Below are 18,192 nucleotides of genomic sequence, written 5' to 3' on the forward strand. Positions count from 1 at the left end.
CACTCGGGTCACGCGCAGTGACGGAGCGGAGGAGACGCCGGTGTTTCGTGTCGATACTTTTCCACGCATTGTGCCTGATTCATCCCGTGAAACAGACTTCACGTCGAGGTCAGAGGTCAGTGGCTTGAGCACAGTTTTTGAACAAACAGTTTAAAGGTCAGTCATGTTTCATGAATTAAGAAATATAGTTCTTTGTATGATTGTTTCTGGGTATGACAGATCCATGGCAGCGAAGGGGTTTCGCTGCACCACACAGCAGCTGACGCTTCCACGGGGCACCTCCACGTCTACCACCTGTTGGTCTTCCAATCGTAGCGCTCCACATTACAGATGGTGCCGCGATCGTCGAAGCCCCCAACCACATACGGCTGGTCCTCCAACACCGCGATGCCGAAGCTGCAGCGAGAGTTAATCGTGGGAGCCACTCTGCACGGTAAGTAAATTGTATCATCTAAATTCAGTTTAAAAGCCTTTTTGGAAATGCCAGACTATACACAGATCAGCCACAGTGTTAAAACCAGTCTTTGGTCATGTTTGGATTTCAGTCCCTCAGTCCCAAGTATTGTATTGTATGTATGTAACGTCTGTACAGTAGGCGTGTGGATGAATGAAGTCAGTGTTTTGCGCTCTGCTTACAACCCCGCCGCGTTACAGCCAACTTCCATGGGGGCAATCAACGTCCCCTGGTTGGTGTGAGGGTTGTAGCACTTGGCAGTTGACAGGGGTTCATCCCGACTGAAACCGCCGCAAATGTACACCCAGGAAAACATAAATATGACGACATCGTTTCTTTTTTAAGCCATGCTACCGGCATGAGGAAGGGAGGAAAAAAGTCTATCTGTAGGTTGGTCAGTTGGATGGGTTGCCATTCGATTTTGCACAGACATTCATGGTTCCCAGAGGATGAATCGTAATGACCTGGCTGATCCCTTGACTTTTCCCTCTAGCGCCACCATTAGCTTGACATTTTTGGTTTTTGGTGAAAAGTCTCTACATCAATTGCCATGAAATTCGGTTCAGACATTCATGTCCCCCCTTGGGATGAACTGATGCTGCCTTCAAACGTCACTCACGAGGTTGTATTTTCAACCAGAGCTCATATTTTCTACATCAGCAAAGTCATTTCTAAGTATACTAAACATTCAAGAGACTAAACAATGCACCCCCCCCCCCCCCCCCGAAAAACAAAACAAAACAAAAAAACCCAACAACAGCAACTGCTAACGAAACCGGACTTTTCCTTGGTTTTTGTTGTTGTTTTGCACCTCAGGGCCACCATGCATCACCCTTTATAATGCATTTGTTGTCTTTTCTGTAAAATTGTTTGATTTCTATTTCAGCGTTGTTTTCAAAAATGCGTTTTCTCAAATGTTATGATCTTTTCTGGAAAAAATGTTGTTTTGAGAAATGTTGTCGTGCTTTCCAAAATGTTTTTGTTTTTTTTCCAAATGTTGTTGTGTTTCCTGTCTTCTTGTTGTGGTTTTTAAAATTTTGTGTTTCCTAAAATGTCGTTTATATTGTTGTGTTTTCTAAAATGCTGTATATTTCTCAGATGTTGTGATCGTTTCTGAACTGTTGTGTTTTCTGTTTTGTTGTTGTGTTTTGCACCCCAGGGCCACCGCATGAAAACATACGTTTTGTGTGAGAAATCTTAAAAGCAACTGCGGCTGCAAAATAAACTGCAGAGAAAAATATTTGCAATATTTCCCTCTGAAATGTAGTGGGGTATAAAGCAGCATGACAGGGAAACACTTAAGTAAAGTACAAGTACCTGATATTTGTACTTAAGTACAGTACTTGAGTCAACTTACTTAGTTACTTGCTGGTATCAGTTTAACTTTTACAAATGTTTTTTATTCTCCTTTTGCAGTGGCCGCAGCAGTCTTCCATACAGGAGCTGCTATTTTGTTGACCCCCCTCTCTCCTCCTCCTCCTCCTCCTCCTCCTCCTCCATCATCATCAGCTGACTGTCTTCAAGTTAGGTGAACAGCTCAGCACAAAACAAACCCTCAGCATGACGCTAACCCAGCGACATGAATCACAAACGGCTCGCACGGTTTTAGAGAAGAAGAAGAAGAAGCAGCAGCTCGGGATGAAGGTTATTTTCTAACCGGCCACAGGGAACGGTAGCCGGCCCGCTGCTCGCTGCTGCCGCCGCCGCCGCCGCCGCTCAAGTTAGCCTGCCGAGCTACAGCGAAGAGCTAGTTAGCTAACAGGCTAATTTAGCCGATGTAGATGACACAATGGAGGGGATTCTGTACAAATGGACGAATTATATGACAGGTGAGTCCTGCGTCCGCCTGTCTGCCTGCCTGACACCCTTTTTTCAGCTAACTGTCCGGCCACAGACACGGTGACTGGATGATGGACGACGGTGTTTGTGTCAGTTAGCTAGCAGATAGCATGTCAGATTTAACCGTTATCACCGCAGCTTAAAAAAAAAAGCTAACGATAATAATCCTAAAAGGATGCGACGTGACACGGAGCCGTGCCACCGATGTCATTTAATGGTAATGTAATTTATTCCAGTTATTAATGTGATACGTATTTAATCCGAAATTACACTGCTGATAAATCTTAGCAGCCAGCACCAATAGCTCGATATTAGCACTTCTCTTTTGTTTTTTGTATTAAAAAAAAACAAATCCGAGTTTTTTAACCTGCAGCCATTGCTAATGACATGACATTGAAACAGTGGGTGGGAGAAGTACTCAAACCCTTTACTTAAGTAAAAGTACCACTACAACATTCTAAAAATACTCCATTACAAGTAAAAGTCCTTCATTCAAATCCAGCACTGAAGTATTTACTAGCAAAATGTGCTCTGCGTGCAAAAGCCCTAATGCTTTTAAAGACAATTCTGGCTATAAGTGGATCCTAAAAATTTAGGGTTAGGGTTTTCAATTTTCTTACATCGAGTGAACAAATCTAAGAGCGTCTCAGGCTGTTTTTAATGCAAATGAACCTAAAGCTGACTGAAATCCTGAAACGAGTAGTAAGCAAGAGGCATGTCGCTGCACAGGAATTAAGAGAAGTGAAACCCGGTTTCAGGAAAAAGCTGAAGATTTGCACTTGACTGACAGTAATAAAATACTGCCCCAAACACACGATGCCGTTTAGTAAGGCACAAGTGGAAAAAAGGCTTGGTAACCACTGGCGTAATCTTTAAAATGTGTTTATATTTGATGTTAAATGTTAATCTGAGAAGTAGCTGCAGCTGACAGATAAATGTTGTGGAGTAAAAATAAATACAACATGTAGCGAAGTAGAGGTATAATGTAAAGTGAAAGCACCTCGAAATTCTACCCAACTAAAGTACTTGATTAAATGTACTTAGTTACTTTCCATTACTGGCATTGAACTGACAGCAACATGCGACTACAGAGCCGAATGATCTAGTGATAGAAATGAAAAGCGACCCACAGTAAGAGAGACTAAAGTGCCATTTGACTTTAATGATGGCGGCATGGCATGTCTATAAATAATAGTGGCAGAGGACAAAATATATTGTACTTATGACTGTCATAACTCCCACTATAGTCTGCTCTCTGTCAGCTGTGAATGAGATGACTGTCATATGAGCAGTCTGATTTATATGAAGTGACAGTTCCCAGACTTTTTATTGCGCTTGGTCGAGAAACTTAGTCACTGCATTTCTCTGCTTTACCGTATGAGCTCCTGCTCCCAAGAGCTCAGTTCTGCACAAAAGCTGAAATAAAGGGGTACATTTTTTTTTTTTTTACAGATTCAGGTGCATATCCATCCCAACGTGCCACTTTGAGCTGAAACAATCGAAACAGGAAAAATTTGCATTTTGCAAATTAGTAAACAATTTGAAGATGTCACCTTTGGCTTTAGGAAGCTGTGAAGCTTCACTTTTTTTTTTTAACATGAAAATAACATGCAGATTCTTATATAATGAAAATAATCATTATTTGCAGTGTTAGTCACAGAACAGTACACATAGCTAAAAATAGTGCAGTCTAATACAACAGTCCTGCAATAAATCCTACCTTCATGGAGGTTATAATGTTCAGTTTTTATTGACATTGTTTTATGCTGTTGAACTGTATTGCATTATAAAGAGAGGTGTTTCTGTTAATTAACCTACCCTCGTCGATTGTAAATGGGGTGGACAGAATAAGAGAAACCCCTGTCTTTATGTATAATGCAACACAGAAATACAAAAGCCTCCAAAATGGCCAAAGAGCTGAATCAGCACCTCTTTAAAACAGTTTCAGCACAAACTGGACATTATAACTGTCACGAAGGAGGATGTATTGCAGGGCTGCTCGGTTAGATTGCATTAGTTATAGCTTGGGGTAACTAATAAACTGCCAGCTCAGTGTATGTGCATAGTATGAATAAGTAAACTATAAAAATAGAACAGTGGAGGCATTATGAGCATCTAATATACAAATAAAGGCACTATATACACCCGACATGTATTTTTATTTGACCAACAGTCCAACATGCTAAGATATTCCTTCACCCTTTGTAGAAGGGGCTCAGGGTTTCATGTAGGGAGTTTGTCCAACATCTCTCTCTCTCACCCACTTTATCTATGGAGACCAGAGAGCAGAACTGGTCTTCCTCATCCGTCTGTCCCGTCTCATCCTGCCTACTGCTGCCAGTTATTATATACAGATCTGTTGTCGATAGAGCTGCGACCGTTATTCGATTAGTCGATTGTCAGTTAATCGCGAAAATAATCAGCAGATTAATAGATGATGAAAATAATCTGTAGCTTTAGCCCTAATTCCCTTTCATGCAGTGAACATAATTTTCCATGTTTTTGCATTCATGAGTCAGCAGTCATACGCATTTAAATTCATTTCAGTTCGGCTTTTATTTTTCCCCGAAGAGGGTATTCAATGCATACTTTTGCAGAAGAACACAAAAGCAAACATGAAAACAATCCAAACATACAAAATAAGTGTGTGCAGAGGTTTAAAAAAAAAAAAAAAAACTAGATATACAAAATATGTTCATGTAAAAATGAAGAGTGTGGCAGAATCAGTGGTGAATCCCTGGTCGAAGAACAGTTTCCAAAACTATAAAAGCACTTTATGTAGAAAAGGGTCAGAGCCTTTATCCGTTCATAAACAAAGCTAACTGGCCAACTCTTATACATTATGATGTCTGGGGTATAGATTTCTACTTCAGCTATTGCACAGCCTTTTTTTAAACAGCTCTTTCAATGTTTGTTTTGTTAACTTCGTATTGAAAATGAACACTTTAGCCATTGTTTTGGGTGAAAACCCGCTCTCAGTGACACACAGTGGCTAACGTTTTGAGTTTGTTTTCTGTCCCCAGGCTGGCAGCCCCGCTGGTTCGTCTTAGAGAATGGAGTCATCTCTTATTACGACAGCGAGGACGACGTCGGTAAAGGAAGCAAGGGATCCATCAAGATGTCCGTGTGTGACATCAAAGGTAGAACGCTTCGTATACCTCACCTGTACTCATCCTTGGTACCCAAGGGTAAACGTATCCATCAAATCCAGTTAAAAAAAAAAATAAATTTTCGTTTCAGTTCATCCAACAGATCTGACGCGTCTGGAGCTGATAATCCCCGGCGAGCAGCATTTCTACGTCCGGGCTGTGAACGCTGCAGAGAGACAGAGGTGGCTGGTGGCTCTGGGTTCGTCCAAAGCTGGAACACTGGACAGTCACAAACACAGAGGTACGAGCGGGTTGTATTGTGAATCTGTCCGGCTGCCTCGTCCGTGTTTGTTCCTCTGTGGGAAAATGACTTTAAAACAAACTGAAAAAACACCTGTTGTTTGACAGTTTAGATAGTGACTCCGCTTTGAATTCATGCTCACAGTGGTGTGTTTATTTTGTGAAGTTGCTTTTCATCATAAACCAAAAGGGAAATTAGTGTTTTAAATATCACTTTGTGGCACCGTTGTCTGGGGTAAAATGTTAGTTCACAGATACAGTGTGTTGTTAAGCAAAAGCATGTTTTTATTTCTCACTCCTGCTATGAAATAGTAATAATTTAGTCCAAGCAGCTAATTATAAGGTTCAGTCAGGAAAAAAATGGTGAGGTTAACCAATTGTTGACACACTGTACATTGTGTGTTAAAGTGGTATTCAGTCCTTAAAACTGTAAAATGGAGTGGACCGAGCGATGATGCATATTTGATCCTCACAGAAAGCAACAAGTACATCCGTGCTAGCTGATCTGTTAGGCTGCACCTGGGCATAAACCAAAGAATCGGACAAATTAAAATTTTGCCCTGATGATGGCGCTAAATGGAAAGTTAAAAGGAACGCCAGAGTTGATAAAATCTTCCTGTGGGGGACATGAATGCCTGGTATTTATGGCAACCTTCAGTTTTCACTAAAACCACAAATTAACCTGTGGAGCTACAGGAAAAGTCAGAAGATCGCCCGAGTCAGTAGGATTCATCAGACACGAACGTCTGTACAAAATGTCTTGGAAATCTGTCCAATAGTCGTTAAGTCGTTCAATCTGGGCCAGAGTGTTGGACAGATTGACTGACACTGACATGTCTAAAAAGACACACGTTTAAATCTCACCTGTTTTCAGAGATTAAGTGTTACAGTGTAACTGCAGGCCTTGAAAAGTCCTAAAAAAGCATTTAATTCAGGTCCCTCAAAAAAGGCCTTCGAAGGTTTTTAAAAGTCTTAAAATTCATTAACAAAGTTTCCTGCTTTCCATCCAGAGACAGTAACATAATATATTTGGGGTTTTTTTGTTCTGTATGTGATTGCGGCCTGGCAGGAGACGTTTCACGTCTTTAAACTAACACTGATGTGAAAGAGGATTGTGCTGGAGGAAGCTGTTTAACCGTTTTTTGTTTCAGTCAGCAAACACGGTTTCTAAAGCTAGCCACAGCAGCCGGGAAGTAGTCTGAAGATGAGGACATAACTTAAATTAACTTGTGAAGTAGCTTGTGCTGCAGGACTTATTGTCCCTGCAGGTTTTCCGTCAATCTTTGACCATGACAAAGGTATTGAATTGCATCCTATATGGTGTTTAAAAAAGTCGGAAAATTTCTTAAATTCAATTTGGTGAACATTGCACGAACCTTGCATTATTTAGCAGCTTGTGAGGGAGAAGTGAAAAATGAAATGCTACGGCTCAATAATTTGGCCCTCAATGTGAAGTCTAATAAAGGTTTTATTTGACTTCATGTCCCAAATGTTATATTTCATCCCCAGGTCCAGACTGTCTGAAGACGAAGATGTCTGAACTTCGTCTGTACTGCGACCTCCTCGTCCAGCAGGTCCAGACGATCCAATCGCAGCACGCCGCCGACACAGAGACCACGCCCACCTCTGAGGTAACCAACACATCTTCTGCTTACACCAAAGTAAATAAATAATTTTTCTTTATTTCCACAGAGTTAGACAATTTTTTTTCCTATCACAATTAACTTTCACTAGTTTTTACAGCAGGGTAGTGTCATGTACCGTATAGCTGAAATGGTTAGTTGATTAATTGATTAGTTGATCGGCAGAAAATTTATTCAGTTGTCATTCCTACAAATTGTAAAGGAATGAATTTCAGATTAATCAGGTCCTGGTGCAAGATATTTAACAAAAACAGGTAGAATATAGGAAAAGAATACCAAAAACACCAAATAAGTAACAATGATAACCAATAATTTGAAACTATTTTGATAATTAGTTGAACAATTGAGTCATTGTTTTTAAGCAAACTGTCCCTGCTCCTGCTCCTCCAATGGAAGGACTTTCAGTGTTTCTGTGTTTTATATCATTGCAAACTGAGTATTTGGGGTTTTGGACTGTTGATCATACAAAACAAGACTATGATGGGCATATTCTTTGCTTTTTTTTTCTAACATTTTATGGACCAAACTACTAATCGATTAATCCAGAAGATAACCAGCAGATAAAAACAACCAAAAATAATCGTTACGTGCAGCCTTAATGTCATGTATCATCCGTACAGGAGCGAGGGGAGCTACGGATAGTCTATGAGGGAGCAGTTTGAACCTTGGGTGACACCAAAATAAACCGTAACACAGACAGAACGGTTACATCTACTGTAGGATGACACATTCGTTTTTATTTGTCTTGAACAGCAACAGTTTGTCATTTGTACTTTAATCTGTTGTTTCTTAGAGAGGACTTTTGTAACAGTTAGGTGCGACTGATGCAGTTACAGCTACGGATGATTATTATTCTCTCTCTCGCCCCAGGCCTCTCTCCTCAGTGCGACCTGTGCGACTTTTATCAGGACTCTGGAGGAGTGTATGACCCTGGCTAACCAGAGTCTGACCCCTGACCTCCGACCTCCTGAAAGGGTAATTACACTTTCTCCGGCTAAATCAAGTACATTAAGTCTACAAGGAAATGTGTCTTTTTGACAGTGAAAAAAGAAACGTAGTGGCATCATCTCAGTGTACTTAAATTGGCCAGAGATGAGCCTGCTGTCTACTTTAATTCATTTACTTTAACTTTGATTTTTTACTTATGCACACAGCGTACAAACAGACCACTGAAGTGAGACAGATGTACTCAGGGACGTGTTCTCGGCAACAGTTCAGCTTTACATTTTACATATTTAAATTACTACCTGATTTGTACAAAATTTTTAAGGAAGGTTCTTTGAGAGTATAAACACATCTAACAGTCCTGTTTTTTTTCCCCACATACACGCATCAAATAAACATAATTGATATTTAAGATCCGTTAAAATTAGGGGGGGAAAAAAAGATCACTTCAATCAGATGCCATACCAAATATTCTGTACAGCAATGTCTTGTTAGTTATTGGCTGACATAAACACCTGATATATCTGCATTGAGCTAATGTCAGCTGAAATACAAAATTATTTATTAATCTTTAAAGATGAACAGTATAGGTCAGACTTTGATATCAGTCGCAGAGATTCTTTTACTGCACAGCTTTACGGACAATTGCAGTCCGTTCAGTCCACTTCCGGTTGAATAAAGTCAGTACGACATCTCTGCTTCTGTCCTGAGAAAACTGTAGCTCAGCTTCCTGAAAATTACCCAAACCATTCAGTCCCAGTAAACGCTGCGCCTTCATTTGGTTCCAGCTACGTTTCTGTTGTATTTTTATATCTCTGTTGGATGTTTTCGTATCGGTTTGCACATTATGTTACGCTCTGCTACGCTCTCCATCAGTTGCCTGATGACCGCGGGCTGAAATGGAGGTCTTTGCAACGATACAATCCCAATAATACCCAAAAAGAAATCTAATTAAATAGATGTGTATTGCAAAATGAATTATTTTATGAAAAATAAATTGGTTATTTGGTATAGTCCTGTCAGACACCCAGTTATTTAGAAGAAACAAAAGTTTAGGAGTTGTGGAGCTGCAGGCGGCTCACCATGTAGACATTAATGAAGCTCACATTCTTTTTTATTTTTCTTATTTTTTTATTTTTTTAATAACATGCAGATCCTTTGTTTTTCATTCCGCTGTGTCATAAAACTGACACATTCAGGAAGCTGCAGAGCTGTAGGAGTCTGTTAAGCCCTGTTGTACTAACATGTCTCATCCTCTGACTTTCTGTCCGTCTGCCCAGATGAAGAGGTCGATCAGTCACCCTGGAACATACAGCTTTGACAGGTGAGTTCAAACACACACGTGCACACTTTGTTACCTACCCAGTCTCCTGCCACTGCCCATTACAATTAATAACTTTATCTGTGTTGCAGTTTTGAGGCAAAGATGCCTCCTAAAGTGCTTCACTAAGAAAGATCAAAAACAATGTGAAACAGCAAGAAAATATGAAAATAAACAATAAACCATGAGTAAAATGTTTAATAACAATACCATTTAAAACAATAATACCAAGTGGAAAACTATAACACAAATTGTTATAAAATGTTTTCTATTTGAGAGCTGACAAAGTAGGATTAATCAAAATTAAAAGCCAGATTAAAGAGAGATTCCTGTTAAACCTGTTTTTTTTTTTTTTTTTTTAAACTTTAAATCAACTTCTAAACCGACCTTCTGTCCGAATAAGGAAACAGAACAGAAAGAGCACCAAGATTTTATGCACTCTGACTTTGTGCATTACTGCTAAGATGCCACGTTTACTGAATCCCTGATTTATTATTAACTGTGGCCTCCAGGAGGCAGCAATGCAAGACTTTGAATTAAAAAAAAACTGGTGTCAGCCTTACACAAGATTAATGGACAGGATTTGCTGCAGTGGTGAGTTTTAATATCACAGGAACCAGATGTGTTTTTCATGAGTTTTGGTTCCAGTAAAGAGCGGGATGATGTTCATTCTGTTGAAGATAACAAATATGGTTTTAAAATACAGTTTCAGTATCACATGATTTGACAGTTTCTGCATAACAAATGTCACATGGTCTGAAAGCCACTTGAGAGCCCCCCCCCCCCGACAGCAGACATGCATACACACCCTGATTAATTATACTCATTGCTTCTTGTCCTTTTGTGGTAACATGAGAAAATTAAATAGAACAAGTCATTGACCTTTACAACCAAATTGTAATATCTGCTCTGCACTCGTTCAGGCTGATTTTTCATCAGCTGCAGATGAAAAAGAGCAAGTCAAGGTCAGGTGAAAGAGAAACAATGTGGTTTCTTGGACTCCTCCACCTCCAAAGGTCTCAAACTTTGCTGAAGCTCAGTTTTTGTTTTTTGTTTTTTTAAATTAACTCCTCCTTCACCTGACCTTGCAAAATAAAAATGTTTCAGTGAGATTTGGAACAAAGGGCAGATGTGGCAAAGCCATGGACGGATTATGAGATAACGGGCCCCTGAGGTCGTTTTGCGTCTCTTTGTTGTTATTTGGAGTCTCTCTGCGACCATTTTGTGTCTTTTAACAGAACTTTGAGACTTTCTGACGAGAACTTTTTAACAGTCACATCGAACAGGGGCCCCCTTACCCAGCAGGCCCCTGGGTCTGTGCGCGGTAGATCCATTCAGTAATCCATCCGTGGCTTGAGCACAGAAAAACAAATTCTGTCTGTGTTTACATGGATATTAATATATTAGTAATTGATAATCATCCAGTGAAGACAATGCAGGATGTTTTATCCGAAACAAGACGTTTTTGCAATTGTGTACAATATGCTATAAGAAAGAGGGAGATGCCGAAGGAAATGAACTTACTTTGTGGCAGAAAAATGCGATAAAGTCTCCTATTTGAGCTTTTATCACTCTTTCCTTTTCTCAGGTCAGGTGTGCTGAAGGAGTACGTGAGTGGAGGTCAAAGGTCGACTCAGCGCAGGAACCGGACATGCTCCGACAGCTCTGTTTATGATACTGAACGTAAGACGCACCTAAATTGTTATATTATACATACAGTAAATAACGCTTAATTTTATGGGTCCTGTAAAGTCTTTGTAATTTCCTAATAAGTTTCCTGGAAAATGGAGACTATTTCATTTGGCACTAGGTAAAGAGAAATTGTTCTGAGAGAGAACAGATAGTAAGAACCCACATATTTATATAAATTCTTAAGAAAGAGTCAGGAACTATTATTTAAACAGCTGAGTGGAGTTTATAAACAAGGAATGTCCTTGAAAGAAATGCCAAATCTTCCAGTACCTTAACTCATGTGTACAAAGTGAACACTGTCTCCCTTCCCCTATAATCAGTATCAAAATCAGTACTAATACTTTCCTAAGCATTTGCAGCCACATATCAGTTCCTTTCTGGAAAATTGTAGGGAACTGTGGGACCCGTAAAACAAAGCTTTACCTGTACATACACTCAGTCGGCAGTTTATTAAGCACACCTGGCTAAAACTAATGCAGTCTAATACAACAGTCCTGCAATAAATCCTCATTTTTTGATACCTGTCACTTGTCAGTATAAGGGACTGTGTCCAGAGGGAGCTATTTTTGCACTGGACCTAAATTTTCCGAGCATAAATAACTGGATGGTCAGTGAGAGCCGGGAACAGTCTTCTGCTCTGCCATTGTTGACAGTGTTGATATCGTAAGTCCCGCCCCATTCTTGATTTTGATTGGTCGGCGGGGAGGGAGAACTGACTTTGACGAGCATTTGTTTAGAAAATAGACGTTGCCAGCGCAAAAAAACAGCTGCCTGTGGACACAGGCCCTGGTGAAATACAGTTCAGCAGGACGACACATTCCGTCCTCCAGAATGATCATGAAGGTCAGTCAACAGCTTTGACAAACGTTATGGGTTTTTATGAAGGTGGGAGTTTTAGTAGGACTGTTGTATTGGACTGCATTAGTTTTAGCTGGGTGTACCTAATAAACTGCCAACCGAGTATACAACCATCAACAGCTGAAAATTCTTTTTGCCTCCTTTTGAGTAAAGCTATAATCAGTTTATTTGACTTTCCACATTAAACTTTTATATTATTAACAATCTGCATTTTTAGCCACTCGGTCTACTGACACTGAGTAATTAGCTCTATCTGGTCTCAACTCATTGATATCAGCCTCACTGTTTGCTCTCTGTACATTGTGTCAGCAGCTGTATTACTGTATTATTAATGCCAACTACAACAGATCATCCTACTGCTGCTTCACATGGTGGCTTTTACTGCAGGCACAGGAAACGCAACGCGTTTGATTCCGTGGACTGATAATCAAAAACGCATGAACAAAACATGATCTTTTTTTTTTTTTAGTCGGTCACTTGTATTCACCAGAAATCTAGTTTGATGCAGTTTAAAAACTATCACACACGACGATGTCCGACGCGAGTCATGGTCGGTTAATGCGTCAAAGCATCAGCGCTACGGCAAAGAAGCACTTTTGGCACATCCCAGCTACTGTACCTTGATTACAGGCGCGTTTCCATCCAAATGTTTTTGCATATTTTAACCGAATTTCAAGAAAATCAGCAAAAGAACGTGCAAATTAAATTTTCTGGGCGGGTGCCGTTAAACCACTGTAGAAGAACAGTAGGCAACAACAAAACGTAATTTAAGAGAGAGTCAGTCAAACCTCAAAAGGTGAAAACAATGACGGCAAACTGTGGCTGCAGTTGCTGCTGCGACGCTAAACATGTAGAGAGGACGAGACGGTTTCCCAGAGCCAGCACAGCAGCTGCAGACAGCGATGCTCACAACGCTCCTGCTACTACAGCTAACATCACCCCAACAACATATCTTGGCAAACTAGACATTGAGCCAAGTTTCTGTGGGCCAGTAATTTAACCTTTCCAGACACACAGATGTGACACCAGTACCTGCTTGCTAACTCACCAGTTGGGATCATCTGTCACAAACGTGAGCAGACGGGGACAAAACAATACTGACCTACTGGCTCTGCGAAACATGGCACAACTTAGGTTTTAGAGACCTGTCAAGCAGAAACAGAGCAACCTCCGCATCCGTCTTCGTGCCTTTCAACTCTCCATCAAAGCTGGACTGGCCATCGGGACTAGCGGGCCAAATCCCGGATTTTTCCCGGATACCAGAACACCAGATTTTTTTTTTCCCAACACACACACATACACACATACACACACACACACACAACTGCCAGCTAGCGGACCGTGAGGAGATATTTGCTGAATTTGACAGTGTATTAGATTAGAATCACTGACTCTACCTCTAATTTGAGGAACATTACTGTCTCTCCATACAGATCTGACATTTCAAGGCTTTTTTAACGTTTTAATATTTTAACGGTACTTATTTATTTTAACGGTACCGTTTTTTTATGTTCAAATTGAAAATGCACATAAAAACCGATGTATGGAAACCCACCTCTTCTGTATGTGTAATGAATCCTGGCTGGTTGTTTTGGTTTGTTTTGCTAAAAAAAAATGTACTTGAATCTGAACTTGAAAGTCCTGAATGAATGAAGATAACTCACCTGCGAAAGATGATGTGTGTTCCCAGGTGTGCTGCCCAGTCTCAACGGGGACCCGTCCTCCATTCCTGAGGAGAGAGGAGGCAGTGCCAGCCCAAAGACCACAACCACGGACACAGACACTGACCTGTCCATCTGAAGCCCTGACGTCCACCCAGACCCTGAAGGAACTGCTGAACTGTGAACTCTGTGAGAAGAACACGACAAGGTCACTATCGGGGACGTCTTCATCGAAGCGAGGATGACTCGAGCGACATTTGACTTCTTCTAGGAACTTCCCTTCTCGTGCTTTTTCTCTGAATTCAGCTGATTGCCAAAAACGTGCACTTTGTAATCATAATGAATTTCTCCTTAAAGCTTTCTTTAAGTTGCACAGTACACACTGGAGAGACAGAAAAAGACAACAGGAGAGAGACCTGAGAGTTGTCCTGAGCTGGACGTGAACCTGAGACGCTTGGTTAGAAAGAATACAACGCTTTAACTACTCTACGGATCAAAAAAAACAAAACAAACTGTGACCAGAAGTGAATGAAAAATAGTTAACTCCAGTTAATCTAGTGGGTTTTTCTTTAGTGGCAACCAAATGAGGACTGTGACGGCTTCTGGACAGTTTGGATGCTCGCGTTGATCGTTCACTGATACAGACGGACCTGAGATTGTACGGGCAGTGTTGAATTTTTCGGGATCAGGTTCGGGCATCGAAATCCAGCGACCGTGCCACAAAAGCATCTTCTCGCACAGTATTTTCTGCCGTCTCCACACATTTGAGAACTCTGCAGATTTTTTTCCTTTGCCCCGGAGCATCTTCGCCACTCTTCCTCCGGGCCTCCACCGTTGTGCTGACCTGCCGAAAGCAGAGGTTAAACACAGGAACTCTGTCCCTCTCCCTGCCAGCGCTGAGGTTGTCAGTGGCGAGGTCCGGTACGGCGGAGTGTAGCTGAGGATGAACCGGACTGAAAAGCGGCATCTTGGCAGGTTCCCGACGCCGGTTTTTCTATGCTGCAGTTCACAGACACAGAGAGCCGAGGATCTTGGGTCTTCAGATGCCAACCTTTGCACCGACGCGGTGATCTACATTAAATGTGCCATTGCTCTTTTTCCCAGAAAAACCACCTTCTCATTCTCGACCGACAGAGTTCTGGTCTTTGAAACTGGGGCTCGGAGGGAGACGAGACTCCGGGTTGATCTGCAGCTGTCTCCTTGAGGAGCTTGCACCTTCTCCTCGTATTTGTTTCTGCTGGGTTGTTTTTCACCTCCACTCCAAAGACGAGTCAGATCAGGTGAACGGGGTCTGTAAATTACAGACAGGTGTGAATGTGTCCAAGTAACTGCCTTTTAATGTTTGTATTTCTTTAGTGTTTACTTGCCTTTTGTCGATGAATTCCATCCAAACGTGACCCCGCAAAGAAAAAGGTACAGTGGCCCTGGAGGCTCAACACACTGCAACTTAAGGAAACGCATGCAAATGAGTAGAAGATATCTGCACCCATCCGGCAGCGCGCGAACGCCACTGAGAAAAAGCCATTGCGAAGACATAAAAGGGCGGCAAACCGAGAAACACGTTCAGCGATTTTGAAATTCTGTGGGACTGAACAACCAAATACAGAGAAGCACTGACGTTAACCGCATGTCGGTGGAGCCGGAAAGTGAGCTGATGGTTTTAAGTTTATTTCAGTTTTAACGTTCTTACTTTCTCATTCAGATATTTGTTTATAGCAAAGGTTTTATTGTCCCCCTGGAAACTTGGTTATTTTTTTTTTTTGTAGTTCCATCTTTTTTCAGTGCGACTTGCAGCGTTTTTGTGTTTCTTTACTCGGTTTTGTGTGTGTGTGTGTGTGTGTGTGTGTGTGTGTGTGTGTGTGTGTGTGTGTGTGTGTGTGTGTGTGTGTGTGTGTGTGTGTGTGTGTGTGTGTGTGTGTGTGTGTGAGTGAGTGAGTGAGTGAGTGAGTGAGTGAGTGAGAGAACTTGGTTGTGTCGCCTGCGTAGCTTGTTTTGTCACGCTGTGCATGTGTATGTAATCTCCACCTCCCAAATTGTGTACAGTCAATTTGGAGGTGGAGACCTAGTGTTTTTTTTCTCTCTCTCTCTTCTCTCTGTGTTTTAATCGAATTTGCTCGTATTTCCTTTAGTCGCAGTGAACCGAGCTCTCGTGACCAACCGGCCGCAGGTGAGCCCTTAACGTGAACGACCGAACGACAGGGAGTCCAGATGATGCCTTTTGCACACACGTCGTCTGCAAACCGATGCCTTCCTCTGCCGGTCGCTGCCCGGGACGGGAGTGCAGAACCGGGCCGCCACCCAAAGGTCGTTCTTATCGATGGCGTATAACCGATCGATAAAGAATTAGTAAATTAACCATTCGTGATTTAGTAGAGCCATTAATTACAGCCCATAAACCCTTTTATGGATGGTGCCTTATTAGAAAGTGGTTAAAAAAATCAACGGACCCCGCTGCACGGGATCCTGACAGCTTTCTGTGATTTTTATTTTTTTTAATCATTAGCGAGAAAACACTGAACCGGTCTCGGCAAAAACTAAAACTTGTGAACCTAAGTTCGCGTCTTGATGAATCTCCTCTCCAGTCTCGTGGCGCGCTTTGCTGTTTTACCACGTGCAAAAGACGTCATCTGAACGCAGTCAACGCGAACGGTCGAGCACCGTGGCTCGTGGCGAGAGGATCGAACTGGTGGAGCAAGCTCGGGCCGCGGACCCGCGCCTGCAGACCCAGGCTGCTGCCTCTCAGGCCGGAAACACGTTTGGCGTGTTACCTTAAGGACACTTTCATACTAAAACGTGCGAAATTAAAAATGTCGTCGTGGATTTTATGTGTCAGCAGATTTGATTTGGTTTTTAAGTCTCTGCCGATCAGGGTTTTGTTTTTTTTGTTTTTTCACTTCACTTTCAAACAAACAGTTTGTTAAAACAGAATAAAACAAACGTTGTTGCACCAAAAACCTTCCCGCAGGAACGTTTCCCCGACGCACGGCGCGGTTGTGCACTTTAGAGCTCACACCTGTCCTGTTTTCTGAATGTTTTTTTGCTCTGAAAAAAGGAAAACGGTGACAAAGGTACTGTGACGATAACAGTGGTGATGATTGTGAAACTGGTATTAATGTCTTGTTTTGTTTTTTTCAAATGAAGAGTTTTGTGTGTCTCGTTTTTGAAAGGAGGTGTAGCAGTTTCTGCGGCCTTGTCTACAACAGTAACAGTATGTACATGTACAAGACTTCCTTCTCATACTACGTCGACCCAAACGCGCGCTCGAACACAAAACCGTCGCCGACCTCCGCTCGAGTTCGGGCCTGAAGCCCCAGAGCTGCGGACACCGGCTTTCTCTACGCTCCCTGTACGTGATCACGTGGTGTTCCCGCGGCCAGGCGGCATTTTGTTTTCGCCCAAGGTGGATGTCGAAGTTAAGGCGCCCACGGGAGCTCGTGAGGCGGTTACAGAGCGGGTCGCGCTACACTGAACGTCTGCTGCCAAACTTCTCCCCAAATGAACCGGTCTGGAGAGTTTTCAGCAGCTTTTGGAGAAAATACACAAACGTTTCAAACTTGTCAGTGTTTTTATTTTTTTACGCCCCTCGTTATGAATATGACCCAAGATTCACTTCGACCAAACCGACTCTTTAAAGGAATAGTTCGACATTTTTCGGTAAAACACACGAATTCACGTTCTCGGCGGGAAACGGCGAATGGCGACACGCTCACACTTGTCCGGAAAAATAACCCGTAATGTGTGAGGTTTTTATCAGGATTCGACAAACCAGATATGAGGTGTTAATTAGAGATCCGAAACGACGCCTGTACGTGGGCCTGGTCCCCCCTAGACCCTCCTGTTTCCCGGTCTGGCCGCGGCCTCTTACTAAACACACCGACAGGGGGAGCGGCGCCAAACGTCCCGCCCGAACCTCGGCGAGAAAAAGCGAATGTCAGCCCGTCGACGCCGAGCGGCTCGGGCCCGCGTCCGGAGGACGGAGGGAGGACAAGCAACTGGACGGAACCGCTGGGTCGCGACCGAACCTTGTTTTCCTCAGTCGTGGATGTTTTTGTCGACTGCCTGTCCGGTTGGGTCGAGCCAGCGGAAGGATTTGTCTCTGTGGTTGTCTCGGACTTTTCGTTGTATAAAATGAAAATAAAATAAATAAAACAAAAATCATTTTAAACTGAAGTGAGTTCCTGGTCGTTTCTCGCTGTATATCAAAGTGTGTGTGTGTGTGTGTGTGTGTGTGTGTGTGTTAGCACAAGCACACGCGATTAACCTGCCAATAGATGCAAATCAATACATAAATAAAACTGATGAAAACAGAACGAATCACACTCTTATCAGGACTGTCCTGCGGCAACTCGTGCAGCACCACAGAGGGCGTGGACGGTCCTGGGGTGTGTTT

The 18,192-nt window shown here is 42.2% G+C and overlaps 1 protein-coding gene across 1 annotated transcript; it reads left to right on the forward strand.

Moving 5' to 3' along the window:
- The first annotated feature begins 1,944 nt into the window (after positions 1 to 1,944).
- Positions 1,945 to 15,602, forward strand: plekha3 (pleckstrin homology domain containing, family A (phosphoinositide binding specific) member 3). Its single transcript, XM_040140125.1, has 8 exons — positions 1,945 to 2,283; positions 5,317 to 5,433; positions 5,534 to 5,683; positions 7,192 to 7,313; positions 8,196 to 8,300; positions 9,551 to 9,594; positions 11,180 to 11,274; positions 13,832 to 15,602. Exons 1-8 carry the CDS (start codon positions 2,244 to 2,246, stop codon positions 13,939 to 13,941), a joined length of 783 nt encoding a protein of 260 aa, XP_039996059.1. The 5' UTR covers positions 1,945 to 2,243; the 3' UTR covers positions 13,942 to 15,602.
- Positions 15,603 to 18,192: the final 2,590 nt, after the last annotated feature.

This window comes from Xiphias gladius, chromosome 11, assembly GCF_016859285.1.
Source record: "Xiphias gladius isolate SHS-SW01 ecotype Sanya breed wild chromosome 11, ASM1685928v1, whole genome shotgun sequence".
NCBI classification, from domain to species: domain Eukaryota; kingdom Metazoa; phylum Chordata; class Actinopteri; order Istiophoriformes; family Xiphiidae; genus Xiphias; species Xiphias gladius.